This window comes from Pelobates fuscus, chromosome 3 (genome assembly GCF_036172605.1).
Source record: "Pelobates fuscus isolate aPelFus1 chromosome 3, aPelFus1.pri, whole genome shotgun sequence".
NCBI classification, from domain to species: domain Eukaryota; kingdom Metazoa; phylum Chordata; class Amphibia; order Anura; family Pelobatidae; genus Pelobates; species Pelobates fuscus.
In genome coordinates, this window is record NC_086319.1 from 294,526,190 (window position 1) to 294,553,242 (window position 27,053).

Genomic DNA, 27,053 nt, shown 5'->3' on the forward strand with positions numbered 1-27,053 from the left:
ATAGCAGGGGATAAGAAAATCTTAATTAAACAGAACTTGCAATAAAGAAAGCCTAAATAGGGCTCTCTTTACAGGAAGTGTTTATGGAAGGCTGTGCAAGTCACATGCAGGGAGGTGTGACTAGGGTTCATAAACAAAGGGATTTAACTCCTAAATGACCGAGAATTGAGCAGTGAGGCTGCAGGGGCATGTTCTATACACCAAAACTGCTTCATTAAGCTAAAGTTGTTCAGGTGACTATAGTGTCCCTATATTATATATATATATATTATGATCCTGATGAAAGTCGTATGTGACTGAAACGTTGATCCACTGATGTTTTAAATCGTTTTTCTATTAAACTTTGGACTTTTAATCGTGAGTGCAGCCATCCATTTGGATTTTTTTGTATATTATATATATATATTTTGCATGGCATGTAGCTGCTTGTGCCTTGCTAAGCAGCGATCCTCTGTGCTCATTTATTCCAATTATTTTGCCATGATGTTTATTTTCAAGTATGACTTACAAGTTAGATTGTTGGAATTTTTCAGATGTTCAATACAAATAATATCATTACATAATTTCACAAGTAGGACATTCACCAGGTTTATGCACACGTAAAGGGCCACTGAAGACACACAGACCACATAATCTCAACAAACATAGAATTTGAATAGTTTTCTATTTTTTATTTTCCTGATTTATAATAGCATCCTATTAGAAATCCTTGTTTAATTCTATTACAAGTCCCACACTGGTTAGTCCAATTTTCTGGGCATAAAGAACTAAGATCTTATGTAAGCTCATTTGAGCGGGTCCCTCAGCACCTTCTGTTCCTGTATGTCCAATTTGTCTTGTTACAAATACTTGTTTGTTAATATATCTCTGTGGATTTTGTTGCCTTTTAATATAAATTAATTACTACGCCTACTTGACAGGTTTGCTGGCATGCTGGATGCATGCAGGTTTAAATGGGACATGCTAGGAAGTAGAATAGTAGCGTTTCTTAAAGAAACAATGCCCAGAAGTAAGACATACTGCACAGTAAAACAAAGGGATTCATTAGCTATTTAAACATTGATTTCATATAATAAAAAGTAAAAACACATTTACAGAAGCTCATATAAGTATCGAAGCCATCATTTTAAAATGCACAAGGTTGCAGTTTCTTTCTAGTCAATGGCCTTGACTTTTTTCATTGTTCATTATTTTTATTGATTTAGAATATCAAAAAAGCCAATCAGCTTACTGCTGTGACTTCAGTTGCCTCTTACTTTCTGTCCCTCATTTTATCTGGTCTTTTTAGTGTTCCATAGCTTTTAAATATCCAATTTCTTTTTCATGTACTGTTTATGTTTAAGCTTTATTGCACATTGAAATCATTTAAGTTACTCAATAAAATGGGCTAGGTGCCGTGGTTCTCTAGTTTTTCAGAAACTGCAATGTTTAAAGTGTAGGTTTAAATCCAAATCAAGAGACTGTCTTCCTGACAGCCACTAGAGGCGCTTCTGCAATACCGACCCGAGTAAAATGTTGTCACGTCATGCGGAAGCCTCTATAGGAAAGCAATGCTTCATTGCTTTCCTATGGGGATGCTTGGATGCGCATTTGGTCAGCAACAAGTTCACATTATATTAATGGGAGTTCAGCAGGTCTCAAAACAACATTGCTGCTGGCCAAACTAAAAAAAACATGCTAAATGGTGGCTTGTTGAAGAAAGATCTTTTAGTCTACATTGTCATTTGATGGACACAGCCAGCAAAATTGGTTCTCGTCTGGGGGTTTTACAAGTTTAATCAAATTACTAACTCTGAATAGAGACACAGATACATTTGTATGAAGTTCTACACGTTTCTTTGAGATGGACAAAGACCTTAAACAAAACTTCTCTTATGGGCATGATAATCTTTGCTTTAATTTAAAGCTAATTTAGCTCTTTACTCAGTTACACATTATATCCTCCTATCAGCACCTAAGGACATGTAGCTAGGTAGGAGATATAAAAAGTTTTCAAATTTCGTGAAATAATAAAATGAGGATGAGAAGCTATTCTAAATTCTTTTATGTGTAATGCGTAAGTCTAAAATCCAAATCACTTAACGGTAGCACTTGAAGATACTGGAATTAAATCCCATTTCTTTTAATGAATAAAAGCCTGAAACAATGTTTCATAGAACACATCTCTCTCAGCGGAGTGTGAAATTCTCGAAAGAATCTCATTGATATGGCAGTACGCTTGAATATACAGTTAAAGATCTTGACAGGGGCAGTCAGATTTACCCGCATATGCGCTAACCTTACCCTAAACCCATTAAGAGACGGACAAAGGTTATACTGTTGGAAATATTAGTCCACAGCTTTATTAATTATTAATTAATTAAGGAATAACAGATAGGGTCATTGCCAACAAATTTTATTAAAGCCAACATCCCCCATATATCTAACATACCCCTGGCAATGACCCCACAATAATAATAATAAATAACAATCTATATAACATAGTAACACAGAAACTGGCCATCCAATATGACCACATTTCCACCAGATTAAATTGTAGTGGTGTACCAAGACACCGCTACACCCACAAGTTCAATTGTAGGGGTGTACCAAGACACCACTACACCCCCAGGTTCAGAGCCACCGACGGGCTCGAACCTACCAACCAAGTATAACATCTAATCCACATTAAACCTCAGGATGCACACTTCCTCCTCCATCTACCCCCTGATTTATCCTGCCCATTCCCCGCCACAGCTCAGGACTTGACACCTAAAGCTCCTGAGCACCCCCCACCACACCTAAACAAGGCCTGTTGAAGGCCCAAAATAAATAAATCACACCCCACATCCAAAAGACACACCCCATCCCTCCTGAACTACCCAGGAAGCATGTCAATTCCCAGTGCCTCACTGCCACTTCACCTATACACCTAATAAAGACCGCCATCATTTTATTGATTTGCCCCCGACACAGAGCCACCGCGGGTGGATCCTTGGCATGTTGCCAGTGAAACCGAGGAACCATCTCGGACCACACCACCACCACACCTGGAGCCAGTCGTAGCCGGTCCACTTCCCTCTTCATCCATCTGACCAATTCCTTTTTTGGGACCATGCCCAGATCATTACCTTCAGCATGGATTAACAGTACATTTGGAATGGTGCCCCTTGCCACCCTCTGGCAAATTTCACCACTAATGCCTTGCCAACCAAAACCCCGAAAACCAAACCACTCCAGTGTCACCAACTCCAGAGGAAAGCCCAGCTGCACTCCTTGTTTCCGAACTGCGGCTCCCTTCTGCGCCCATTGGATGTAAGAGTGGCCCACCAACCAGGCTACCCAACCTAAAACGAAAACAGAATCAGTGACAAGGCATAACATCAAACACCAACCCACTAATCCATGTTCATTTAACCAAGTGTTCGGGCCGAGTAGGACTTAAACCATACCGACTCCCACCTACCTATACGTTTCACCAGTTCCTCACGTAGACCCACGTGAGACACCTCCGTCGCTGCCCCTATCTGGAAGGAATGGGTCCCAAACTGCATGGGATCCAAACCCAGCTCTGTTAAGCCCATCCGAAAAAAATGCAAGAATTGGAACCTCGACAGAGTGGATCCATCCCCATGTACCAAAAAACAACTCAGGACGTCCGGGCGAAACTCCACGTAGTGCGATGCACATGAAACCAGGCAGACTCCTGACCCAGGCAGGGAAAATAGTGTCACCAAACAACCTTTACCAAATACATCTGTCTTTGTACGGCCCAAGCGATTCACCACCCTATCGGTCCGTAATTCGATGTCCAAGTGTTGAACCCCCCCCCAACACCCGCCAGAGAGGTACTCAACAGTTCACCAATCCGAAGATGCGGATAAGCGGTTAACCGCATGAACCACCACAACGGCCTGACCCGGCAGTGCCCACTCACAAAAAGTTATCAAGATGCACTAAAGAACCCCCACTCGATTCCTCCTTCACCACCCACTCCAAAAAGGAACTAAACATTTTGAAGTAGGAACATGAAATGGAGCAAGCAAAGGTTCACAAAATAAGCCCCGTCGAACATGCAACCGCCTGGTCAAATGATGCATAGGAGACAGAACACAGGGCCGCATCAATGTCATCATTCACCGAAGAACCTTTCGGATATGACAAATGATGGATCAGACGGAACTTAGCCAGTTCTTTCTTAGGCACCACGCCCAAAGGTGAAATACGTAAGTCCGCCAACGAAGGTTGTGAAAACGGCATCGCCATCCTACCCTGCTGAACCTCTTTAGCCAATTTCTCTCTAATCACTTCCGGATACTCTGCGACCGACTTCAAGTTGTCACACAAACGACCCAAAACCTTTTCTTTGAAAGGAATACCAAACCCTTTTGCAAACCCGTCCAACAATAATTGTGCGTCACCCTGGTTACTGTAACAGCTTAGCCAAGGTTGCCCCCACCATCGCACCCCCGGCTCCACCGGCACATGCAGACTTTCCCTGCTTGAAGCACCTGTTGAGGCCGTGGGCCCCCCCGCAGCCCGTACATTCATGCTTAAACTTACACGAGGAACCCCACTTGCATTGTCCTTCATTAAACGTCCAACAGAACCCTTTCTTTTGACTGGCCGATGAAGAGGAAGTTGATCCCACGCCGGCCCCACCCTGAAAGGGCGCAGCTTTCTGAGCCATCATCAGTTTTATCCATAGGGGTAGGTCCATCTCGTCCCACCGCATCTAGGGATTAGCCGACAACCTTTGGCGGAACTGCTCGTCGTACTTCCACCATGCTAAACCCCCATAAGTACAATAAGCCTCCAAGATCCTATCCACATAGCAGAACTGAGAACACCGCTCGGGAAATTTCTCCCCCAAAACACAAGCTAAAATGGAGAATGCCCGAAGCCAATTCCCCAAAAACTTGGGAATCTTCCCATACCTCCGTCTCTTTTCCTCCTCCTCTTCCTTGGCATCCTTCTTAACAGACTCTGTTTTGGCCGCATCCCCACTATCAGGGCTCCTATCTTGCCTTGTAGGCCTGCCTGACACCTCCTTGGCCATAGTACTGCTATGTCCCATCCCTGCCTGGTTGCCTGAACCAGCCGCCGCCTGCACTGACTTAGGATATTGGATATTGGCCTCCACCACAGCTGATCTGGCCTTTGCAGGGCTGTACCAGACTCCTTCCTGCTGCCTGGACCCCCTATGGCCCATTCCCCTCCATGCCCCTGGGCACCCACGTCCTGCCCCATACTACCCAAGGATACAAGGCCCGTGGGGCCCGACTCACCAAGAGCAGCAGAGGCGTCTCCCACGTTCGTCGCAGACGTGCAGCCTCCCATCACCGACCCGCTCCAGCAACACCGCCTGGCATAGACCGCCTGCCAGGGGCCTCCGCGGCCAACACCTCAGGCCCAGCTCTCTCCCCGCCGACCGCCGCTTTCACCACATGGCCTGCTCCGGACCCGTCTGCCACGGAAGCAGCTCCCGTAGATGGGCTCCTCCTCCTCCTTTGTGCCGGCACCGAACTGGGGCTCAAACATTGGGAAGGCCATGTCCTCCGCGCGGGCCGTCGCTCCAGAACCACCACCAGCCCACCAGAAGGTCATGGGGATGCCATGTGCTCTTGCAGCCAAGCAATGCCGCGCCCCCTCACCACCACACGAACATGCTTTTCATGCCATTTATGGAGCTTTTATTTTAATGAAAAACTATAAAACAGTAATTAGAGACTTTATGGATGATTATAGAAGTAACTGGGGTTTTAGTCTCTATATCCTTGAGGGCATGTGTATTTATCCCATGTGAATCTCTAAAATGTGATGTAAATACACCTGTTACACAGTTGCACACTGAGGCATATATCACGTCTATGTTAGGAGTGAATACAATTAACCTCACAGACCTTATTTCACAGTTCCAGAAACAAAATGGAAAATACATTTCGAAAGGATTCTTAAGGAAGTATAAAGCCTCAGGGGACCACTCAATAAATAAAAACTAAAAGCTGATTTTCATCCAATCCATCTAACTAATAATGAAACAGATGTGGGAAAGCCACGATTATTAAATGGCATTCTCTATTGCTCTCCATCTAAGGATAAGATTAACATTTTAACACAGTACATAAATGTTCCCTGCTGTCAGGCTGTGTATAAATAGTACTCCTGACAGGAGTATTCATATACTAAAGGGTAGGCACACCAGGAAATAATTACAGCTCTCCATTTGTGATCCCTGCTATGCACACAAATGCTGTATACTGTCAGCAGTGCTTTCCATGTACAACCCCAAAATCTGAAGAAATGTGTTAAGCAAAGACAGAGAGCTCTTGCTATTCTATCTCAGTGGTTATGTGAATTCTTTTAAAATGCAAAAAAGGCTATTTACAGGAAATGATACTCAGCAGAATAGACATACTGTTCCTTCTACGGTGATGAGGATGCTTTTTCTCATCATGATAAAGTTTAAACGTGGGTTCCACGATAGATAGATAGATAGATAGATAGAAATTTTAGTCTACTATGAAAATGTGACTTTCACTTAGAACCTCCACACAGATAGACTAACCTAAGTAACTGAAGCAGATTAACTAACTTGCATCCAAGTAACAGGGTTGTTCACTAAAGTCATAATTGCAGGGAATTCAAAATTATTTCAAATTGAAGGCCAAAGTCGCCAAACCTAAAGCATACCTGACTTGCAGAATTTTTCCATTTCAGCTATTTTGACCTTAAATTTTAAATTCACTTTGAATTCCCAGCAATTGTCACTTTAGTGAATGATTCTGTAAATCTACCTTCTGGTCTGTGTGTTTGGTCCCAAAGCGGAAGTTGAGCACAAATGTACCCACTATGATAAATGATATATTACACCTTTATTTACAGCAATTGTGGCATGTTTATTACATATTATCCACGCATGCTTCTGGTACTGATAATAATATACACTAGTTGAGTGGTGAACATAAATGTAATAATATTTACAGTGATATTCACTAAAGCGAACAAATTAAGAGAATTTTAAATGTAACGCCAAGGTATGTTTGACTCTACATTATCATTGGATGTTGACAATGTGTTCTGTCTTGTAACTCACATAAACTAATGAACAAAGTCTGGCAAATGCATAAATTGTTCCAGCCAGTATCAAGGAAATAAATAGCTTGTGGACTTTCGTATCGGCCTATAAAGCAGTATGTTGAGGTCAGACAAGTCTCCGAAGAGACCTAATCAATTATTTTCTGTATTGGCCCTGAAATTCTATAGTAAGAAAAAAATCCACATTATCTCCTTTAGATTACAAACACATGGACCTGCTCAATAAGCACTTTGTATAAATGCTAGGTGTTAGTGTACTAGATGCTAGATTAGCCAGGTGGGATTATCTGTTTCGTTTGTGCTGGTGTGCTAAAAGTATATTGTTACTTTCTGTAAAGTTCTTGCTCTGCGTGACCATTAATCTTTGAAATGTGCCTTTTCTAAAGAAACTGAATACGAAATGTAAAATATATAGTATAGAATCTTATAGCACCACTTTCACAAAAACAAAATGACCTGAAAGCCATCATGTGCTTTTGTGACAGCCAAAACATTATTAGCTTGTGAATATACTAATGTGTTATAAAAAGGAAACTAAATAAAAAAAAAAAAAAAAAACAATCAAAAGAGACAGCACACTGAGACAAATGGATGGATGAAAGTGAACCTGTAATGAAGATATTAATTTACCTAAATTCGCTCCCATATACATTGAATGCACAATATATATCACAAAGATACATAATGTATTAAATGTAAAATGTAGAGATTTACTCACCACTCCATGTAATACCTACCTCCAGGCCATCCTCCGTTCTGCCTCCAATTCTTCTCTGATTTGCCCTGCTTGGGGACATATTCCCAAGAATGGCAAACTTGCTCAGTGACGTCGACATGCTGGCTTCGTTGCAAGAGTGCTGGCGTCGGAATAGAGTGATGTCACGTCATGCCATTCCTAAACTCCCTAGCCAGCACTAGAAGCACCGCCTAGGGAATTTCAATGCGCATGCGCAGCGGCAGCGGTTGCTATTTCTGCTCTCCCTTGTCAGTCAATGCCTCGGCATTCAGTGTCTGTTGAGGCATTGACTGAGAGCTGGGGGGGAAAAAATCTATTTTTAAACAGGTTTTCCTCCCAAACGATACATTTGCTAGCACAATACATACACAGAATCTTATGCTCTTTCAAAAGCGCATGAGTTAAAACAGGACTATATTTTCAAGGCCCTGGCCTTTCTTGAAAGACATTTTAAAACAAAAACATTGCAACTTCATACCTTATTATATTGTATTTTTGGAAACATCAATTGCAAACTAAAAACCCAGCATTGAACACACAGGGTGAAACCCCCCCCCCCCCCCCCCCCCATTTATCTAGGGAAAATGATTTAGTATTTATTTTTTAATGTTAGCTAAATACCATAATATAGATAACATTAACAAGAAAAAAAAGGGGTTTAGGAAAGCTGCCAACATTAAATTTTGCTTTATTTGATGATTTGGCGGCCTGTGAGATTTACCTCATAGGCTGTAGTATTTCTAAACTAAATGTCAATGCAAATTCAGTGGGAGGCATGGATTAACCAATTGCTAAATGCTGTTTCTGCGCATGTTGAGGTGCTTGGCCCACAGGAGAAACCCTGAGCCTTTATTACTGCAACAGAAGAAAGCGATGAAGCAGTGAACTATTCACCTCTCTATCACTTCAATACACATACAGACAAGGGACTGAGCATTACCTGTCTGTTAATTTTGGAGAATTTGCCAGCCTGGGCACATATTATCAAGGAAAAAATAGGTGCTATTCAGGGGTAACGTGCTAAAGGATTACTCCCATCAAAAACAGTGTTTTTATAAAACACTATTTTTAGATGGAATAACTCTTGCTGGCATGTACCCCCTCTTAAAAAAATAAATAGAAAGAATTAACTTCCCATGCCAAGGTCAAGTTTAAGTTCTTCCTCAGCGTTGACATCACTCCATTCACTCCATTCATCCTGAAAAACGCTGAGGGAAGGACCTGGCCAGTATTGACAGGGAGCCAAGCTGCCATTGGGTGTCTATTTAAAATACAAACAAACTATTCCAACTTATCCTTTCGAATGATGACAAAGAGTAAATACAGCAGCAACGATTCGATTTGACAAAGATCTTTGTACTGGTGGAAACATTGCTGCTGTGTTCACTCTCAGCACTTACATAAAGGGACACTGTTTGAAAAGAAGTGATGGAATACTTTTTCTTTACTTTGAATACATGTACTGGCTTGGGTGGAGCCAGATTTTGTGCACCATGTGTGGTAGGTGCTGTTCCCTTCACTTTGGAGCCATTGGTCGTCTGTCACCAGTATGCTATGTGTGCTGATGACAGGTGGCAATTATGTACAAATTTTATATTAGCCAGATGGGAACTCTCATCCTGGGCTTGCTAATGACATTGCCAAGGATGGAGTTACTCCTCCAGCAGCAAAGAACATTACCTTTTTGTTTAAAGGGTTACTTCAAGCAGTGAAGTGATCATGGTGCTTGAAGTAACCCTTTAAACAAAGTATAATAATAGGAAATCAATAGATTATATTTGCACCCAAAATAGAAACTGTATTGTCTTGGTAAATCTCTCCCTGTGTCCCGGTTTGTAGTAAGTAAGCATGCACTTCCAAGCGATATCATGTTTGATGTGTACAAAATATTTTGGAGGTCAGGATGATTGCATAATTTAAGAACACAAAATTAAATTCAAATTATAAAAAAAAAAAAGAGATAAGATGAAAATAGTTGGAACCTGATATGTCTCTGGGTATCATCTAATGTGTTTACTAATTCTGTCTTCTTGATTTAATTTTACAGGTTCCATTTACCCTCCAGCAAAACCTCCAGATACAATATTCAAAATTACATTTTGGCTGGGATATTTCAACAGCTGCATCAATCCAGTGATTTATCCTTGCTCTAGCCCAGAATTCAGGAAAGCTTTCCAAAATGTTCTCCATGCTCGTTGCTCGCCCAGGAGGCAAGCAGCCAGCAAATACTCATCAGGCTTCATCCTGAACAGTCCTGTGAACCGTGGTTCAGAAGAGCTGAAAAATGTGGTCAGAATCCCTGTGGGATCAGGAGAAAATTTTTACAAGATCTCAAACTCAGGTGGAGTTTGTGAATGGAAATATTTTACACCATTGCCCAGTCCCTCGACTCCCTATGGGGCACCAAGGGACTTCTCAAACTGCTCAACAGCCAGGATGAACAGTAAGTCCTTTCTGCGGACCTGCTGCTGTATCGGCACTGAACAGAAACAGATGTGTCATGACGTACCTACTATCAAAATCCATAGGATATCCATCAGTGAAAATGGGGAGGCAATCTAGATTAAGGACATTAAGGACTAAATTGTTCTAGAGGGATTTATTTGTAAACTTGAACTTCGGGGATGGATAAAAATAACCATTATTTGGTATTTTTCAGGATTTTGCTAACAAAATGTTCGAATCCAGCGTAAATCACTTACATTCCATTGTCTTTTACTGAGCCAAACTCAACACATTTTACCCTGGTTTTAAAAAAATATGTCATTGTGTATTCTTGCCCCCTCCTCCACTCTATGGACCAGATACAATTTGAACCACATGAACTTTGCTGCTATATATCCACCCGAAGTCTGCATGAAATACTCTGATATGCTTAAAAACCTCAAGGTGCTATGTAAAGGCAAAACTAGAGAAGGGAAATTTAAACCATATCAGTGATTATGCATATAATCACAATGTGTATATTTAGTACTGCAGATCTTTATATGCAATATAGTGTGACTTTGGTTGCAAGATTATTTCCAAGTGACAGCCTCTTGCAGACATCAGTAATGCACATGTAGTCTTCAAAAATTCACTTTGCAAGCTAATTTTATTGAGTCTGGCATCAATCCATGAATCTGAAAATACAATAGCCATGTGTCTTGATGTGCATGTGACAAAATTGCATTAAATCAAATACACTTGACGTCATACCTAAATGTAATACAGACATTCTTAGATTGTGGGAGATCAATGAGCAAATTTCAATGTAGTAAATTGAATATGACATGCAGAAATGAATTAGGGAAAGTGGATTTGACAGGATCAGTGTGGCATTGCACAAAATATGCATTCCGTTTTCTTTTGTGAATTAAATTTCTGTAGATATCAGATTTCCATAATAATGTCGGTAAGGACAACCATCTTGCTTGCGCATCGATATTGATTTTGTCCTGCCATCTCTTGAAATATGATTTGTAAAAAGGGAGACCATTAAAGGGATGTTTTAGGAACCAGGCCAAAATCAGTGTTATTTGTCGTTTTAAGTTTAATATGTTAAATTGTTTTTGTTACATGTTTCATGTTTCTTAAAAAATATCTGTTTACTCTGCTCATCCCTATTATCCTAAAATGCGGCACAATTTTCCATAGTACAATATGGATGCACATCGGTGATTGTGATGGTTAAATACATTTACATAGCATGCTCTGGCTGTGCCGAGGCTGCCAGGAAGTCAAAATAAATTATCAAAATCAATGAACATTAAAAAAAGTGCAATCTTGTAAGGATAATTGTCAGACAATCTGTAGCTAACTTTTAGTTAAAAAAACTCACATGTAATCATTTCACTGTACTAATTACAGATAGGTAGCTGCACTCAACTTCGATCCAATAAATCTCAGTATAGGAGTGACAGTGAGTGAGTTTAAGGTATTATAAATAGACCCATTAGATACCTGCTTAAACAGAACTCTCATCAAGTAATGATATCACAAACAAAATAATTATATTGTTTCTTGAATTGTGTGCTAATTCTCAAGCAACCGTAGCTGGACGACTGCTTTTAGCAAATGTATTTAATAGTAGCTCACTACACACAAGCAGTCTACATACTCACTTTTGGTTTTTTTTCAAAAATATACCAGAACTTTAAATTGGTTTATATGTGGTTCTTAAATGTGTGAGTTTTTCAGAGAAGATTTCACATAGCACCCTCCAACGATCCGACTATATGTTATAAAAAAAAAACACACACACAAGACATAGCACCAGTTTATATTGTCTTTCATGCTGCCATGACTATGTGTATGTATACTTTTATAAATTAAACTCCCTGTTGCGTATCGCTTACATAGCCCAAGGCAAGTGTTAGAAAATGCCTACCTCAGACACAGGCTCAGATAAAAATGATTTCTACAGTTCTCCAGGAATGCGATCCTGAATATGGCAAAAATGCACGAGCAAGAATTGCTCTTTAGATTCCATCTGAATTAATACATAGAATCTAAAAAGTGATCACTGTCAGTGCTCATTTGCATATTCAGCACAGCTCTCTGGGAGAATGGCAAACACACTCTTTCTCAAAGATGTGTGTGAAGCAGCCATTTTCTAAAGTTTGCCTTGGGATCTGGATATGTAGGTGAAGTAGGCACAGCATTAGATACAAATTTCCTTTTAATCAGCTGGGAGTTTTCTTTATTTAATTTTTATCTCACTCGAATGTTAATTAAACATGAATTTTCCTTGAAAATAATAAAACTACACAAATCAAAACGGTGTGAAGTCATCCGAGGCATGTGCCAAGGGTATCCAGACACACCGTAATGTAGGGCCAAACTGTTTAGGCCTATCTCTGTATACACTTAGTTATTAATCTCCAATAGTTTCTATTTTGTACCACATTTTTAAATTATTATTTTTACTAAATAATATGAACATTTTATTTTTCTCTGGGTTCACACCCTAATTTAGTGTGCTGTGCACGCCTATAAAACGTATTATAAATGTAATTAATGCCTAAAGTTTTTGAACTAGTTGTTGAAAGCTAAATTGAGAGACACTGGAAAGCCTCATGAGTGATGATTATGCAACACACTGGCAAAACATGTTTTGCTTGACCCCAATATGCAATATAATCTCTGCCAAATTTTTTGTGTATAAGTGAATAGTTTGAAATACTCACAGGCAAAACAAGAGTCATTTTGCATTCCTATCCATATTTTATATCATAAATTTTCTCATTAAAGGGAAACTATACCCTGAATGTAACAATCGTTATATTGGGACTAAAGGTTCCCTAATGTTTAAGCCCCTTTACTTAGTAAAATGTAAGGGAAATAAAGATTACTTAGCTCCTTTCCAACACCAGGACTCCTCAGCTGCAACCCCCAGTTCCTATTTTGTTGATGTCAGCATTCAAGCTGACATCACTTGCGATCTAGAGAAGCAATGGATTGGAACTAGACATGCGCAACCGCAGTCCTCCCAACAAATGCTGCTGTCAACAGCATTTCATCCTAGGGCCGAGTTTCACTCAGTTCCAGAGTTGGAAGCAGCTCAAGTGACAGTTAGGAAGACAGCTACTAGAGGTGAGTTTACCCTGCAATGAAAATGTTGTTGCATCTACTAAACAGCAACATTTTACACTCAGGATAAAATGGCAGGACAACTGCACAAAGACCACTTCATTTAGATGAAGTGATGTTGGTGACTTCAGTGGTCCTTTAATCCCAAGATATAGGATCAGTTCTTGAAATCGCTGCATATTTTTGTTTCCATTGCATTCTAGACATAAATGTATGCACAAACCTGACAGCAGTCTCAAACTGAAGTGAACATACCCATTTTTCAAATAGATAAAAAAAAAATGAGATTTCTTGTGCTTGTCTGATATAAGTATGGCAGCTTGCAATTCCCAAACTAGGGTCTCTACTTTCTGTCTGTAAATTAATACTGTATTGGAGTACCTTCAGAATGTCCTTAAATCCATGTAGAGATGAAGCAATATGTAAGATAGGAGGACAATCAAACAGGAAAATAGTGTAGTATCTATAGTAACTGATTAATAAGATAAGAGGAATAACACTTCCGATTTTCTGGAGCTTATGATCAGCTCCAGATATGTGCCCCTGGCGGTATAGTCCACTCACAGGGCACTTTGAGAAAGCCTACATTTTATGCAGATTGCGTTATTTTTTATATTGTATATTGGTTTTATTATTTGTCTTAAATAAAACTAGATTTTTATTTATTTTGGACCTTCCTTCTATTATTTTTATTTCATGCATACAGAAAGCACTATGTTCTGTTTTATTTTCATCCTGTATACTGGCGGATGTCCACTGCCACAATACTGCACACTGAAAGACAACACTGCTCAACTCTTGGCATCAAAAGCTACCTACTGGCCTGGAAAATCTTGCAATAAAGGACCAACACCATCAACACATCCACAGGCGGGGATTGTACCATCCAGGCGCACATATCTGGAGCTGATCATAAGCTCCAGTTAAATTGTAAGTGCTATTCCTCTTATCAAATCATTAGTTACCAAAGATACTACACTATATTCCATTCTATTGTCCTCTTATCTTTTATATTGCTTTCAGATCTGCCTTGTTGTCCCAGTATTTTTTCCTCTGTTGTCCCGATTGGGGCCATGCCAAAGAAAACTCCCCACAAGGTGCAGTTCAAGCCTATGTAAAGACACATTTGTGGCAGTACAAGGCTTTCCAGGGCATTTCTTCCCTTGCAAGACTGATTTAGCATCACTCTGCTTGTAAGCAGCCAACCGTTGGTGTTTACTAGATTCTGCTGTTCACGATAAGCATTTCTCTATAAGAGCATTTTTGCTATTTACTTACCATAGATAGTAATCCAGCCCTCTACGCTGAAACTCCATTCCTAACACAGATAGCATTTTGCAACTTAGTTTTTACACAATTCGCAGATAGTGAATACAAAACAGATTGCTCAGTTATTTTCTTTAAAGTGTTTATGGTAGGTTCCCAGAAGTTTTAATTTTATGTTTACATATCCCCTGTATAGAACAAATGTATGTATGTGAGGTCTGGAATTAGAAATATGTAGAAATCCACACTACCATATTTACCTCTCACCTAAAGCTGAGCACCTCCATCTTGGTTATATGTTTCTGCTTCTCCTCCTGTGCAGTATGTGCCTTTCGCTGTTCTTGGATTGAACTGGTTTGTGATGTCAACTGTTAAATCTTTGTCCTCAAAAATACAGGGTGTTGTCCAGTAACAATAAATCATAACGTGTGAGACCCTTTTACCTATTGAATTTGCCTGACTCTACTATTCATACATGAGAACGCTCTGGAAGCTAATTATAGGACTTCTGGGTAACAACTCTGTCCTTTGTGTCAAAGAGAGAATGCTCTACTTCCTGTCCTGAGAGTACTGTTTCGGAACACTTAATAACATACTTCATTAGGATGTGTAATCAGAGATTTTTATAGAGTGTGCAATGCAGGACTGGCGCATTGGCTGAGAGCTTAAGCGCATCCCTTTCCTAACAAGCTAGCACTGCACTGCAGAACGTAGCACTGTGAAGAGAGTTTCCGGCACTCACTAAGCTGTAGTAGAGGCGGGGAGCGATGCCCAGCAGACCATGAGTAAGAAGTCAAACCATTCTAAAATGGTTTGAATTCTTACAATTGGGGGGAAAGCAAAGCAGTTCTGGCACTATAACCATTCTACAGCGACGTAGTGGCCATGGTGTGTGGAGTGTTCTTTTAAAAACTAAACAGTTACAGTTGAATGATATCAGTGATAACACTGATTATGTAAGAGCCATATGTTTTGTTTCAGTACCTCATCTGTTACCCTAGAAAAGCTATTCATTTAGAGAACTGAAGACATATTACGTTCTGTTACTTTTATTAGATTAGTCCCATTTATTTAACTGCATGTTTTTCTTTCTTCTTACAAAAAAAGTCTCATCTCCTTCAAGGATTTGTGTCAAAAGCTTTCTGTGAAATATTCTAAGTAAATGTGAACAGATACTTTGTGCTCAGCCTACAGGATGCACTTACTAGTGACAGTAGTGTTGACCGAAATTTTGCAGCATATTCATTAACCTACTGCAGAGTTTAGTCAATACACCCCAAGGTCACACCTATGAAATATTTGAGGTGATATATATATGCATATTAAAGCCTGTGTTTGCATTGAAACTATGTTTAACTGGGCAATTTGTTCTGTATTGAATCCTATATTTTTGTGAAAATACTCTTGGTTTGTGCTTTAATTGAACAATCTATTTTTCTAGCCGGCATGGTTTCATAACAACACCGTGAGTATGTTTTTTGAATAAAATATTACAGCACATCGATTACCTCACTATTAGCCTTCTTTACTAAGAACTGTTGAAATGCACTAAATAAATCCAGCAATGGCACTGAAAATATTTGTGAAATACGTTTCCTGGAATACTTAATCAACCTAGAGGTTGGCTGAGCATCATGGGAAAATGTCCACAAACATCCCCCATATTTAGCCGTCACTGGTATGCACCAGACTCCTGAATAGGCCAAAGCATGTCTTGTCTGTCTGTGTCAGTTACCACATAGATTTATCTGTCCGCAAATTCGACTTTTTCTGCTGAAATAAGTGAACTCCATTTAAAAGTGAATATTTGGATGTGTTGAAATAAAATGTAAAGTGCCGCCTGTCTGTCTTTTCATTGTGCTTTGAGTATTTTGTTATGGTATGTATGGCGTGAGTTTTTGATGAGATAGAATGTTACATAAAACAGATGTTCAGCATACACAAAGAGCAGGCTACAAAAGGAAGAAATTGTTTTTAGATCAAACTGATCTTTCCTACAGAGGATTTAGGATCCTTGCATGTGATTGTGTTTTTCAGTTTTTTTTTCTCTAAAGGTGCCCTATGCCCCAAAATAGATTGAATTTCAGACCATTTCTTTATCCCACAGCAAACACTCTGAGAATGCCAAGACGCCAGTAAAGTCAGTGAGAAACATTAAGATACTTTATTGGATATTGGATAAGCTTTTAAATCGTGTAATATTTTTGGACACCTTTTTTAAAAACATTTAAATATTTTTATGTTTTTAATATATGATATATTTTTTGATATTTTAATATTTCGATAAAATCATTTTAAAAGCATATCCAAAAATATTAAATGGAAGTTTTAGTTAGGGTAGCATTTACCTTTCTAAAGTGCTTCATATGACCCCTGACTATTTAACATTGTTTACAAAGTTTAATGTAATTTACAATAAATACCACCTATTCGAGACTTAACTAGAAACCACGGAGCCCCGGTGCGAAAATTGCCCTGCCCCTCCCCCCCCATACGGCTACCCGCCGCAACTCCTCCATACCTCTAACCTCCCCCTCCCATACGTTCCCGCCCCCACACATGCAGACAAACAGATACACATGCAGATGCGCATATAGACACACACTCATATATACAGAGACACCCACATACAGGCACACATACATACAGACACACACACACAAACACAGACACACATATACAGACACATAGACAGACATACACACATACATACAAACACAGACATACACACATAGATACAGACAGATACAGGTCGCGCTGTTAAAGCACAGCATCGCTGACTGGGCCCATGGAAATTCATTGCCATCGGGTGGCCCTAACAGCCTGGGCCACCCGATGGACCCCTTCATTGCGGCTCCGGCGGTTATACTGCGCGGGTCGGGGCCGGGTTACTTAGGCGGGCACTGCGGTCGCAGGGGTCCGCAGGGCGACCGGGCCCCTGGAGTGATGGGCCCAGTCGCAGCTGCGATCCCTGTGACCGCGGTAGTTCCACCACTTCCCTCTATTCATAAACATCTTCAAGTTTTCCATGGATCAGACTTCTGCAGCCCCCCACCCGCCACATAAGATCTATTATTCCTCATAATAGTAGTAGTCTATTCGGAAAACATCAAGGTTTTCAGACGTCCTGTACAATACGTAGATGTGAGAATAACAGTAATTGATATAATAGGTTTAGTACAGCGCTTGACATTTTTTCCTCCAATCTAAAAGCCAGTGACAAAAAGCAGGAGTCAGAATGCAATTAAAGGGCTACTTCAGGCACCAGTAATTTGAAGTGGTCATGGTGCCTGGAGTCTGTTGTTGCAGTGTTTTGCTTTGAAACATTGCACACAGGACCAGACTGTCTTTCCCCAGGATTTCGGGGTCGGTGTTGTTCTACTGCATTAGGTGAGTGGCTCCTCAACCTCCCCCTGGACAAAATATGACGTCATTCCTGCCCAGGCACGACTACAGGTGAGCAAGGGAGCTGTGCAGGCATGCGCATATGGATTGCAGAGCAGCCCGCACTGCATCCTTGGTGCCCAGGGGGAGGATACATTCCAGCTCTCCTAACAGTAGGGAGACTGGTTGGATCTAAACAAAAACAAATAAACAACTTTAATACAAAAAATATTTTTTGAGTGTGTATGTATTTGAGTGTGTGAGACTGTGTTTGTGTGTCTATAAGTGTTTTTGAATGTATTTGTGCGTGTGTGTGCATATGGTCCTACACTAAAGCTTTAATCCCCCACAATACTGCCTCAATACCCACATTAAAGCCCTAATATCCCCAATACAGCTCCTATCCCACACACCAAAACTTCACCTGCCCCTCACACTAAGCCCCAATACCCCATAATACTTCCCCTATCCACCCCAAACTAAAACCCCAATCCCCCACAATACTACCCCTATCCTCCTAAAATACTGCCCCTTCCCAATACTGCCCCTATCTCCTACATTAATGCCCCAGTCCACCACAATACTTGGTCTTCAGCACAGGAGTCGAAGAATTAATTGACAGGTGAGAGAAAGACTTCTTATAAAATTGGTTTTAAACTTTCCCTCAAATTTGGAGGTCAATAGACTGAAACATTTACTATATGCTAAAGTATATCTGCTTAAAGTTAAGCAGTTCTTTTGTTTATTTTGAGGTGCTTTCCTTCACGTTGAAGAAATATTTTTCAATTTCAAGCTATCTTTTGCACTAAAGTTTGCACCCTATGCTGAACCAATATATAATTGGACTGGTATAGATTTTTTTACAGGGTTGCTCCTACGGAATTTAGCTGTAACTCCACCTCTAGCAGCATCACTGCTTTGAATTATTTTAATTATTTATATTGGTATTTATAAAGCGCCAACATATTCCGTAGCGCTTTACAATATTATCACAAGTAAAGATTTAACACTAAATAAGACAATTACAAAAATTTACAGGAACGATAGGTTGACAAGGACTGTGCTCCAACAAGCTTACAGTCTATAGGAGGTGGGGTATAGGACAGGCAATAGCATTAAAATAAGGTGGAGTGAAGCAGAGCTGGAAGAGGGAGTAGAGTGTTGCCCTTTAGGAGAGAGCAAGAGACAGGTATGTGAGGTAGGGGTTACTCTGGGAGGCCATAAGCTTTCCTGAAGAGATGGGTTTTAAGGCACTTCTTAAATGATTGAAGACTAGGGGAGAGTCTGATGGCGGTAGGCAGGCTATTCCATAGGAAGGGAGCCGCCGTGAGTAGTCCTGCAAGCGTAAGTTGGCCGTACGGGTGCAAGCAGCGGACAGGAGAAGGTCATAGGCAGAGCGGAGAGATCGAAAAGGGGCATACCTATGGATCTATGAACAAATTATAAGAGGGACTAGAATTATTCAGGGCATTATAGCTTAACTAGTTAAGAATGAGTCTCAATTAATGAATGACAACAGCCCCGCCTTCCGGCTTCCGGGCTCTGCAACAGCCCAAAAAGTATCAGTGGACCACCAGGGAGCATCGGAGCCTTGCGGAGACCCAGGTAAGCGGGTAAACTGTTATGACACCAGGATACTCCTGTTATCATAACCACTACAATTTAACCCTTCAATAAGCAAAACACACACAATTAATAAGCAAACTCACATACTATGCTCACAATCACACATAATCAGCATTATTTGCATGTAGCAAACTAGATGTACTCTTTTCACACATATTAAATTAATCAATTATCATCACATTCATATGTAAGTAATTACTCACACACCTAATTATCCACACAGACATACATAATTATATCCAGTTATAAATAGCTGTTCACACACCTAACAAATCACTCACACAATCTGTTAGCAGTGAAGAAGGGAATTGAGCAGAGGAAATCAGCATGAAATCAGCCTAAACCATCTCTGTGTCTACCAATGACAGAGACAGCTTCAGAGCTCCCTCTACACTCCTGTATGACATGCTGCCTCATAGCACCAGGATGATGTCTCATATTGCAACACTTATGAATAGTATGATTCGCAGTATCCATTTCCATTCTTGTGACGCCATGCCATACGTCTGCATATATATATACAGTATATACATACATACACCAGGTTAATCCATGCTGTGCCAGGTCTCCTGAAAAACAAAACACCATATTGACTTGGTATATATATATATATATATATATATACACACACACACACACACACACACACACCATATAAACATATATGGTGGCACTGACTGTGTTTCAAGTAATACACTCTGCATCAATTTGGGCACCGAGAATCGAATAAATTATTTATTCCAGTCACTGGACTGATTCCTGTGACTGGATTCAAATATTATTTTTTTTTTATATTACCATCGATGTCCAGCAAACCTTATTTAAATCATTCCATATTTCTGATTCTCTTAGGATGTTTACTGAGCGCTGTAGTTGCTGCATTTCTGGACTTCTGAATCCTGGTACCCTACCAACTGGTAAATGCCTTTATTTCATAAATATTTAAATCTTCATGTTAGTTCGCTCAAGCAGACAAGCAATCAAAATAATATCATTAAACACAATTTGTAGGAGAAACAAATTCTAATTCCAATGTATTACCACCACAAAGAGTGCTTTACATATTGCAAAAGAAAAGCAAAATCTTCAATCATGTATCGGTCCTGCTGGCCTGCCGGGCTGTGTATCTCTATATTAATGGTCCTAGTTAGTTATAAGCAAGGAATAAACACTTAAAAAAGGAAGAGATCAACAGCAGGTCATAATAAGAGGAAATGTAAACAGCTTTAAAAGTTTATATAATAAGATAGGGGGGAGATCATGGGTTTGTTAGTAAATTAAACAGTTGTTTAACCCCTTAAGGACCAAACTTCTGGAATAAAAGGGAATCATGACATGTCACACATGTCATGTGTCCTTAAGGGGTTAACCTTCACAGTTATTAAAAAATGAGATTAGTTTCAGCCAGATATCAGAGTTTGCAGGAATCTATGATCTGCAAACTTTCTTTGTCTTAGGGATGAGCATAACCACCTAGCAAAGCTAGTGGGTATGCGGCAGTCTCCCGGAGTCAAATGCCAGAGCTGAAAAGGCTTGCGCTGTGCATCTGCACAGCAACAGCCTTTCAGCCAATCAGGTAATCAGGAGAGCCGTGCTGAGCGCGGGATTCCTGATTACCTCAGATTTTTTAAATTGGGAAACTGCGGATGGTTAGCACATCCCACGAAGTACTAAGGATAAATATTTCCGACAGTGTACGGGAATATATTTAAACGTCTAAACGCAAATAAAACAGTTCAAGATGCCAATAGTACAGGGGAACAAGAAAATCTTTAATAAATCATGAAGACATACAAGATAGACTTGAAACTTTGTATAAAACAACTGAACTGAAAAACAAGGCAACAATGTATGCCAAAGGAGAGTAACAAATGAATAGTGGAAACATTCAACAAATTGCAACGAAATAAGTTCAATAAAAGAGAAGAGAAATGTTGAAACAAGTCTCAGCAAACATATTCTTTATGCAGGGAGTCCATGCGAATATTGAACCGACGAGACTACTTGCATCCACTTCTCCTATTTAGGTGGATCTTTGGTTTGTTGGTCCGGTCTTGGAGTACGGCTATAGTCTGTAAAAAACAAAACAGAGAACGGTTATCAAATGTTGAATAAGCACCAGATAACCTTATGTTTTAGAAAGCAAACTACCACTAGCAGGCAAAACTCTTAACTTGGAGGAGGGTGGGACGGGCGCTATTGCTAGGTGGTTATGCTCATCCCTAAGACAAAGAAAGTTTGCAGATCATAGATTCCTGCAAACTCTGATTTGTCCTCCGGGAGGCATAACCACCTAGCAAAGCTAGTGGGTAGAATAGCACACACCTGGTGGTGGTCCTAAGAAACTGAAGGCGTTCAACTTCTGATGGCCTCCAGTAAAATCTAACAAAGGTTTTACTGGACAACCATCTTGCAGCTTTTAAGATATTAGGGAGAGGAAGGCCCTTTCCTGCTGCTTTAGTAGCCGAGGCTCCCCTAATTGAATGGCTTTTGAACACTGAAACATCAATTCCAGCCGTAGACATGGCGGAAAGTATCCAGCCTCTAATTGTATTAACCTTGGCTGGACGAAAGGGATTCCTTGATGTAATGAATAATTGACTGATATCATTTCTAAATCCAGCAGAAAGTTGAAGGTACGATTGTAACAAACTGACTAAACATAAGCCTGGATCGGAAGAATCTTGGACCAAGTCCAGTTCTACCGGACCAGGAGAAAAATGGGATGTTTTTTGTCTGCCTTTTAGTATAATATGGAAACCTCCCGGGGTCCTGGACAACCAAGGTTCTGAAATATGGATTTGAGTTAACTCTGCTCCTCTAGCTGCCAGGGCCAAGGACAGCAGAGAAGCCAACTTAATAGCAGTCCATCTTAAATCAATTTTAGCATTATCCAAAGACTTAAGGAAATTTAATAAGACATCTACATCCCAAGTAGATGTGTAGCGTGGGGTATATGGGCGGCAGACGGCTAACCCTTTTAGTAATCTCAAATACAGGGCATCCTGAGTAAGGTTGGGGATCAGGAAGTTTAAGGCAGATCCGTAGGTCTTGATTGAACTGACAGATAGACCAGAATGGAACTTAAGGGTAAGAAATTCTAACGCCAAAGGAATGGTATCAGATCCTTGTGTGTTAGACAGAAAAGAAACCTCCCATTCTTTGAATTCCTCGATCATCTTTCTATATCTTACCCTAGTTCTACGTCTTAAAGATGAGTTAATAATATCCAAGACCTGATCCGATAAAAGGGGATGTGTTAACAGCCTACCAGGGCTGCGATCCACAATAGCTGCGGGAGCTTGAGCAGAAGATCGCTGGTTCCCTGAAAGCAGTCCACTGTCATGCCTAATGGGATCTTGGTTCCCTTGACTAACTGATGGATCAAGGGATACCAGGGTCTGGAGGTCCATACTGGATAAACGAGAACTAAGCTCTGCACCCTGTCCCTGCGGATCTTCTCCAGCACTTTCATCAGTAAAGATGGAGGGGGGAAAGCATAAGGGGCTGGAACATCCGTCCATTGGAAAGACATTGCGTCCATTTTCCAAGCTCCCTTTGTCCAGGTTCGGGAGACGAACCTGGGGGTTTGAGCAGATGTTTGGGATGCAAACAGATCTACCTGTCTCTGGCCAAAATTGCTTTCTATCCATTGGAAAAGAGCAATCTTTAATTGAATCGTTGCCAGGGACAGACTTTGGCGAGAGAGAGAGTCTGCAAGCTCGTTCGCCTCTCCCGGAACATATTCTGCGAAGACCTGAACGTTGTTTGCTAAGGCCCAGGACCAAAGATCTAGAGCCTCTAAGCAAAGACCCCTTGATCTTGTACCCCCTCTGTGGTTTATATAAGCCACCGCTGTCCTGTTGTCCGAATGGACTTTTACCAACATCGGTGACTGGTTTAGAGGAACTAGGCCCTTGAGAGCTAATTTTATAGCTCGTAACTCCAAAATGTTTATATGGAGGTGACTCTCTTGGTCTGACCAGATTCCTCTTATGGCGTTCTGGGATGTAAACGCACCCCAACCGTGACTTGAGGCATCTGACGTCAGAGTGACTGTCGCAGGCTGCTCTAACAGTGGACGAGGAAGTGGAATTTCTAACTCCAGAATGGACTTCAGTTCTTCTCTGACCTTCTTGGGGAGAACAAATTTTGATTCCCAATGGCCACCCTGTCTTAGTCGGTTCCCTAAAAACAGCTGACTTCTTCTGCAAAGTAAGGGGGAATTGTTGTATGCTGGTGTTAAAGCTATTAATTTCCCGATAATCTTTGCTAGGTCTCTCAAGGACCAACTCTGGTGCCTGAGAGATGAGTTGAGATGTACCAGTAGTTTGTCCCATTTGTCTTGAGGGATTCCAAGAGACATAGTCCTGGTGTTCAGTATGAAACCCAGAAAGAGGATGCTTTGAGTGGGAATTAGGACTGATTTCTGTAGGTTTACTACAAATCCTAGGTCTTGTAAAAGGGAAGCAAGGTAATCCCTTTGAGAAGCAAGGGCTTCCCCATCTGGATGCATGAGCAGGATGTCGTCTAGATAGTATAGACACATGAAACCTTTTAGTCTGACATGAGCTATCACTGATTTCATAATTCTGGAGAATGTGTATGGTGCGTTGGATAGGCCAAACACCAAAACGGTCCACTGCCACACTTTCCCTTTCCACTGAAACCTGAGAAAACGCCTGTGTTTCTTGGCTATGGGGACTGAATGGAAGGCATCTTTTAGGTCTAACTTTATGCAGAAAAAGGCTTTCTGTACTAAGCCTGGAAGATCTGATAAACCCTCCATCCTGAACCTTTTCCTTTTGATGAAAGCGTTCAGAGGCCTCACGTTTAGGACCGGTCTCCAGGAACCGTCTGACTTTGGTATTGGGAACAATGGTCTGACCCATCCTGTAATAGACGTGTCTGCCAACTCTATTTTCCCTTGACTTAAAGCTAAGGAAAGGGAGGCATCTAGCACTGGGTTCACCTCTCTGAGGGGTGCAAACTTCTGGACTGGGAACCTTAAAAGGGGGAGTTGTAAACCCCTTTGAAAAATCTTTAGGACCCATTTGTCTGAGGAAATATCCTTCCAATTTAGTGGCATATGAGGAGGCACACTTACTTGAATGCATGGGTTTTCTTTTGGAAGCTGAACCGCCTCTGGAATGCGCTCCTCTGCCACCGCCTGGGAGCTTATGTCTTCCACTGTAGTGGCGGTACTGGGCCTGGTGAGAGGCTTCTCGGGACGCTCCTGCAGCCCTATAGGGGCGACCCTCTGTCCGAAAGGGCTTTTTGTAGCCAGGGACAGTCTTCTTGAGCTCTGAAAAGGATCTCCTTGCCTTGTAACGGCCTTTAACCTCCTGAATGAACGAGGGACCGAATAGGTGAGAATCCTCCAGATTTGGGAACTCATGCGATTTGGGGGCTAGGTCGGACAGACCAGCTGCATGGAGCCAGCGTGATCTGCGGATGTTCAATATATAATTAAAGGCTTGGCCGATAATTAGCACTGCCCTGCCAGACGCTTTTAAAAGGGCCATCTTAGATGCTAACAGAGATGATGTGGAAGGTTTCTGGACATTGCCTTCCTTTTCTGCCTTATCCAGCATCAGTAATAGCGGGCCCACAGCATCAGCAATTTTAAACTGTATATTGCGAAAAGTCTGGTCTGTGGGATCAGAGGATACGCTGCTCCCTGTGATGGATAACAGCGCAGGGTCTACCTCTGGGGCCATTAAAGCCTGAATGTCCGGGATACCGATGTGGTTCCTGAGGAGAAGATCATCTTCCTTAACCAAGGGAGATCTGAAGGCTAGTTTAGCAAAATCTCTAACCTCAGAGTCGTGCTCCATAGCCCATCTGGAGTGAAATAATTTTGATGGGAGAGTCTTTCCTAGGAGACTTACTCTGGCCATCTGAACGTTGCTTAGCTTCCCTCTCTCAGTGGAAGCCGCTGAACGAACCACTTCCTCGGATTCCCAGTCTATTTCTGGAGAGCCGTATCTGGAACTGGGACGGCTTTGGGAGGAAGAGTGAGCGAACGCTCTAGAAGAGGAAGGAGAGGGACTATCTAACCTCCAACGAGATTTGCCCTTTTCCTCTGGAAGGTGTTTCTGGTGCTCAAACGAGGGAAACACACTATTCCTTTTTTGGGGTCCTGTCCCTTTAAATTTTCTTTTACTCAAACGAGTATGAGGGGAAGGAGAAGCGGAGAAGTTTTCCTCAGACGAGGAACTGTCGGAAGAGACCAGCTGTCTTCCTTTATGTTTTTTATTTAAAACTGGGACCAAATCCTCCTCAGATGATGAAGAGGAAAGTTCCCTGGCAAGGAAAGCTCTTTTATGGAGCTTTCTAACATTGATGGGGCTGCCTTTAAGAGAGGCATCCACTAAATCTGTGGCAGACACAGAAATAGAGTCCTCCATCAATGATGCCATTTTAAAAATCTGAGGTAATCAGGAATCCCGCGCTCAGCACGGCTCTCCTGATTACCTGATTGGCTGAAAGGCTGTTGCTGTGCAGATGCACAGCGCGAGCCTTTTCAGCTCTGGCATTTGACTCCGGGAGACTGCCGCATACCCACTAGCTTTGCTAGGTGGTTATGCCTCCCGGAGGACAAAATGGTAGAGCATTATGGGGAGGCGGATACAGAAAAAGATTCCGGAGATAACAGTTAGGCATTTGCTTTCTATGTTCCTAAATAAATAGGATTTTAGAGATTTTACTAAACATCCGTATGTTCAGGGATACACTGACAGAACATTTTATGTGACGGGGTAAGCAATCTTTTGGTAGTGCTGCAAAAAAGTATTACTTTGAAGTCCCATGGAGTGTGGCCTTTTTTTGGTGAAGAACAATTAGTATGACAAATAAGTCATATTAATTTGTCTCTAGCTTTTCAATGCGGGTTTAAGTCAAAGAGTGAAATGGAAATAGAGCTAAGGAGATAGAAAGAGGGAGCCATAATTACTTGATGGTAAGCTCAGGACCGGCGTGTCCATAAGGCGCTGCTAGGGTGCACCGGTCCGGGGGGGCGCTAGATTACAGTGACCAGCAAGAAGTGGGCGCACAGCACAGCACTTCTGTTTCCTGTACACGGCCGGACTAAAAGGAAGTGCTCACTGAGAGAGCTCTTCCTGTCTGTCCAGCCAGGTACTGGAAACTGAAGCTCCTGTAAGGTGGTCTGCTCCGGCTCGGCCACGCTACCAGAAAGGTAGGAGACACACCGAGGACGGGGGAAGGAAAACTATGGGGCAGAGAAGGGGGGGAAAGAACACTATGGGACAGGGAGGGGAGAGAATAAACACTATGGGACAGGGGGAGGGGAGAACACTATCCGACAGGGAAGGGGGGGGAGAAAGGACACTATGGGATGGGGGGAGAAAGAACACTATGGGACAGGGGAGGG

The 27,053-nt window shown here is 41.4% G+C and overlaps 1 protein-coding gene across 2 annotated transcripts in view; it reads left to right on the top strand.

Annotated features, from left to right (window-relative positions):
- ADRA1A (adrenoceptor alpha 1A) overlaps nt 1-12,218 on the top strand; it is a 129,752-nt gene extending 117,534 nt beyond the window's left edge. For both annotated transcript variants that reach the window (XM_063448686.1, XM_063448688.1), the window contains exon 3: nt 9,861-12,218. In XM_063448686.1, the coding sequence (XP_063304756.1) occupies nt 9,861-10,375 (515 nt within the window). In that variant the 3' untranslated portion in view covers nt 10,376-12,218. The remainder of the gene's footprint in view (nt 1-9,860) is intronic.
- Nucleotides 12,219-27,053: the final 14,835 nt, after the last annotated feature.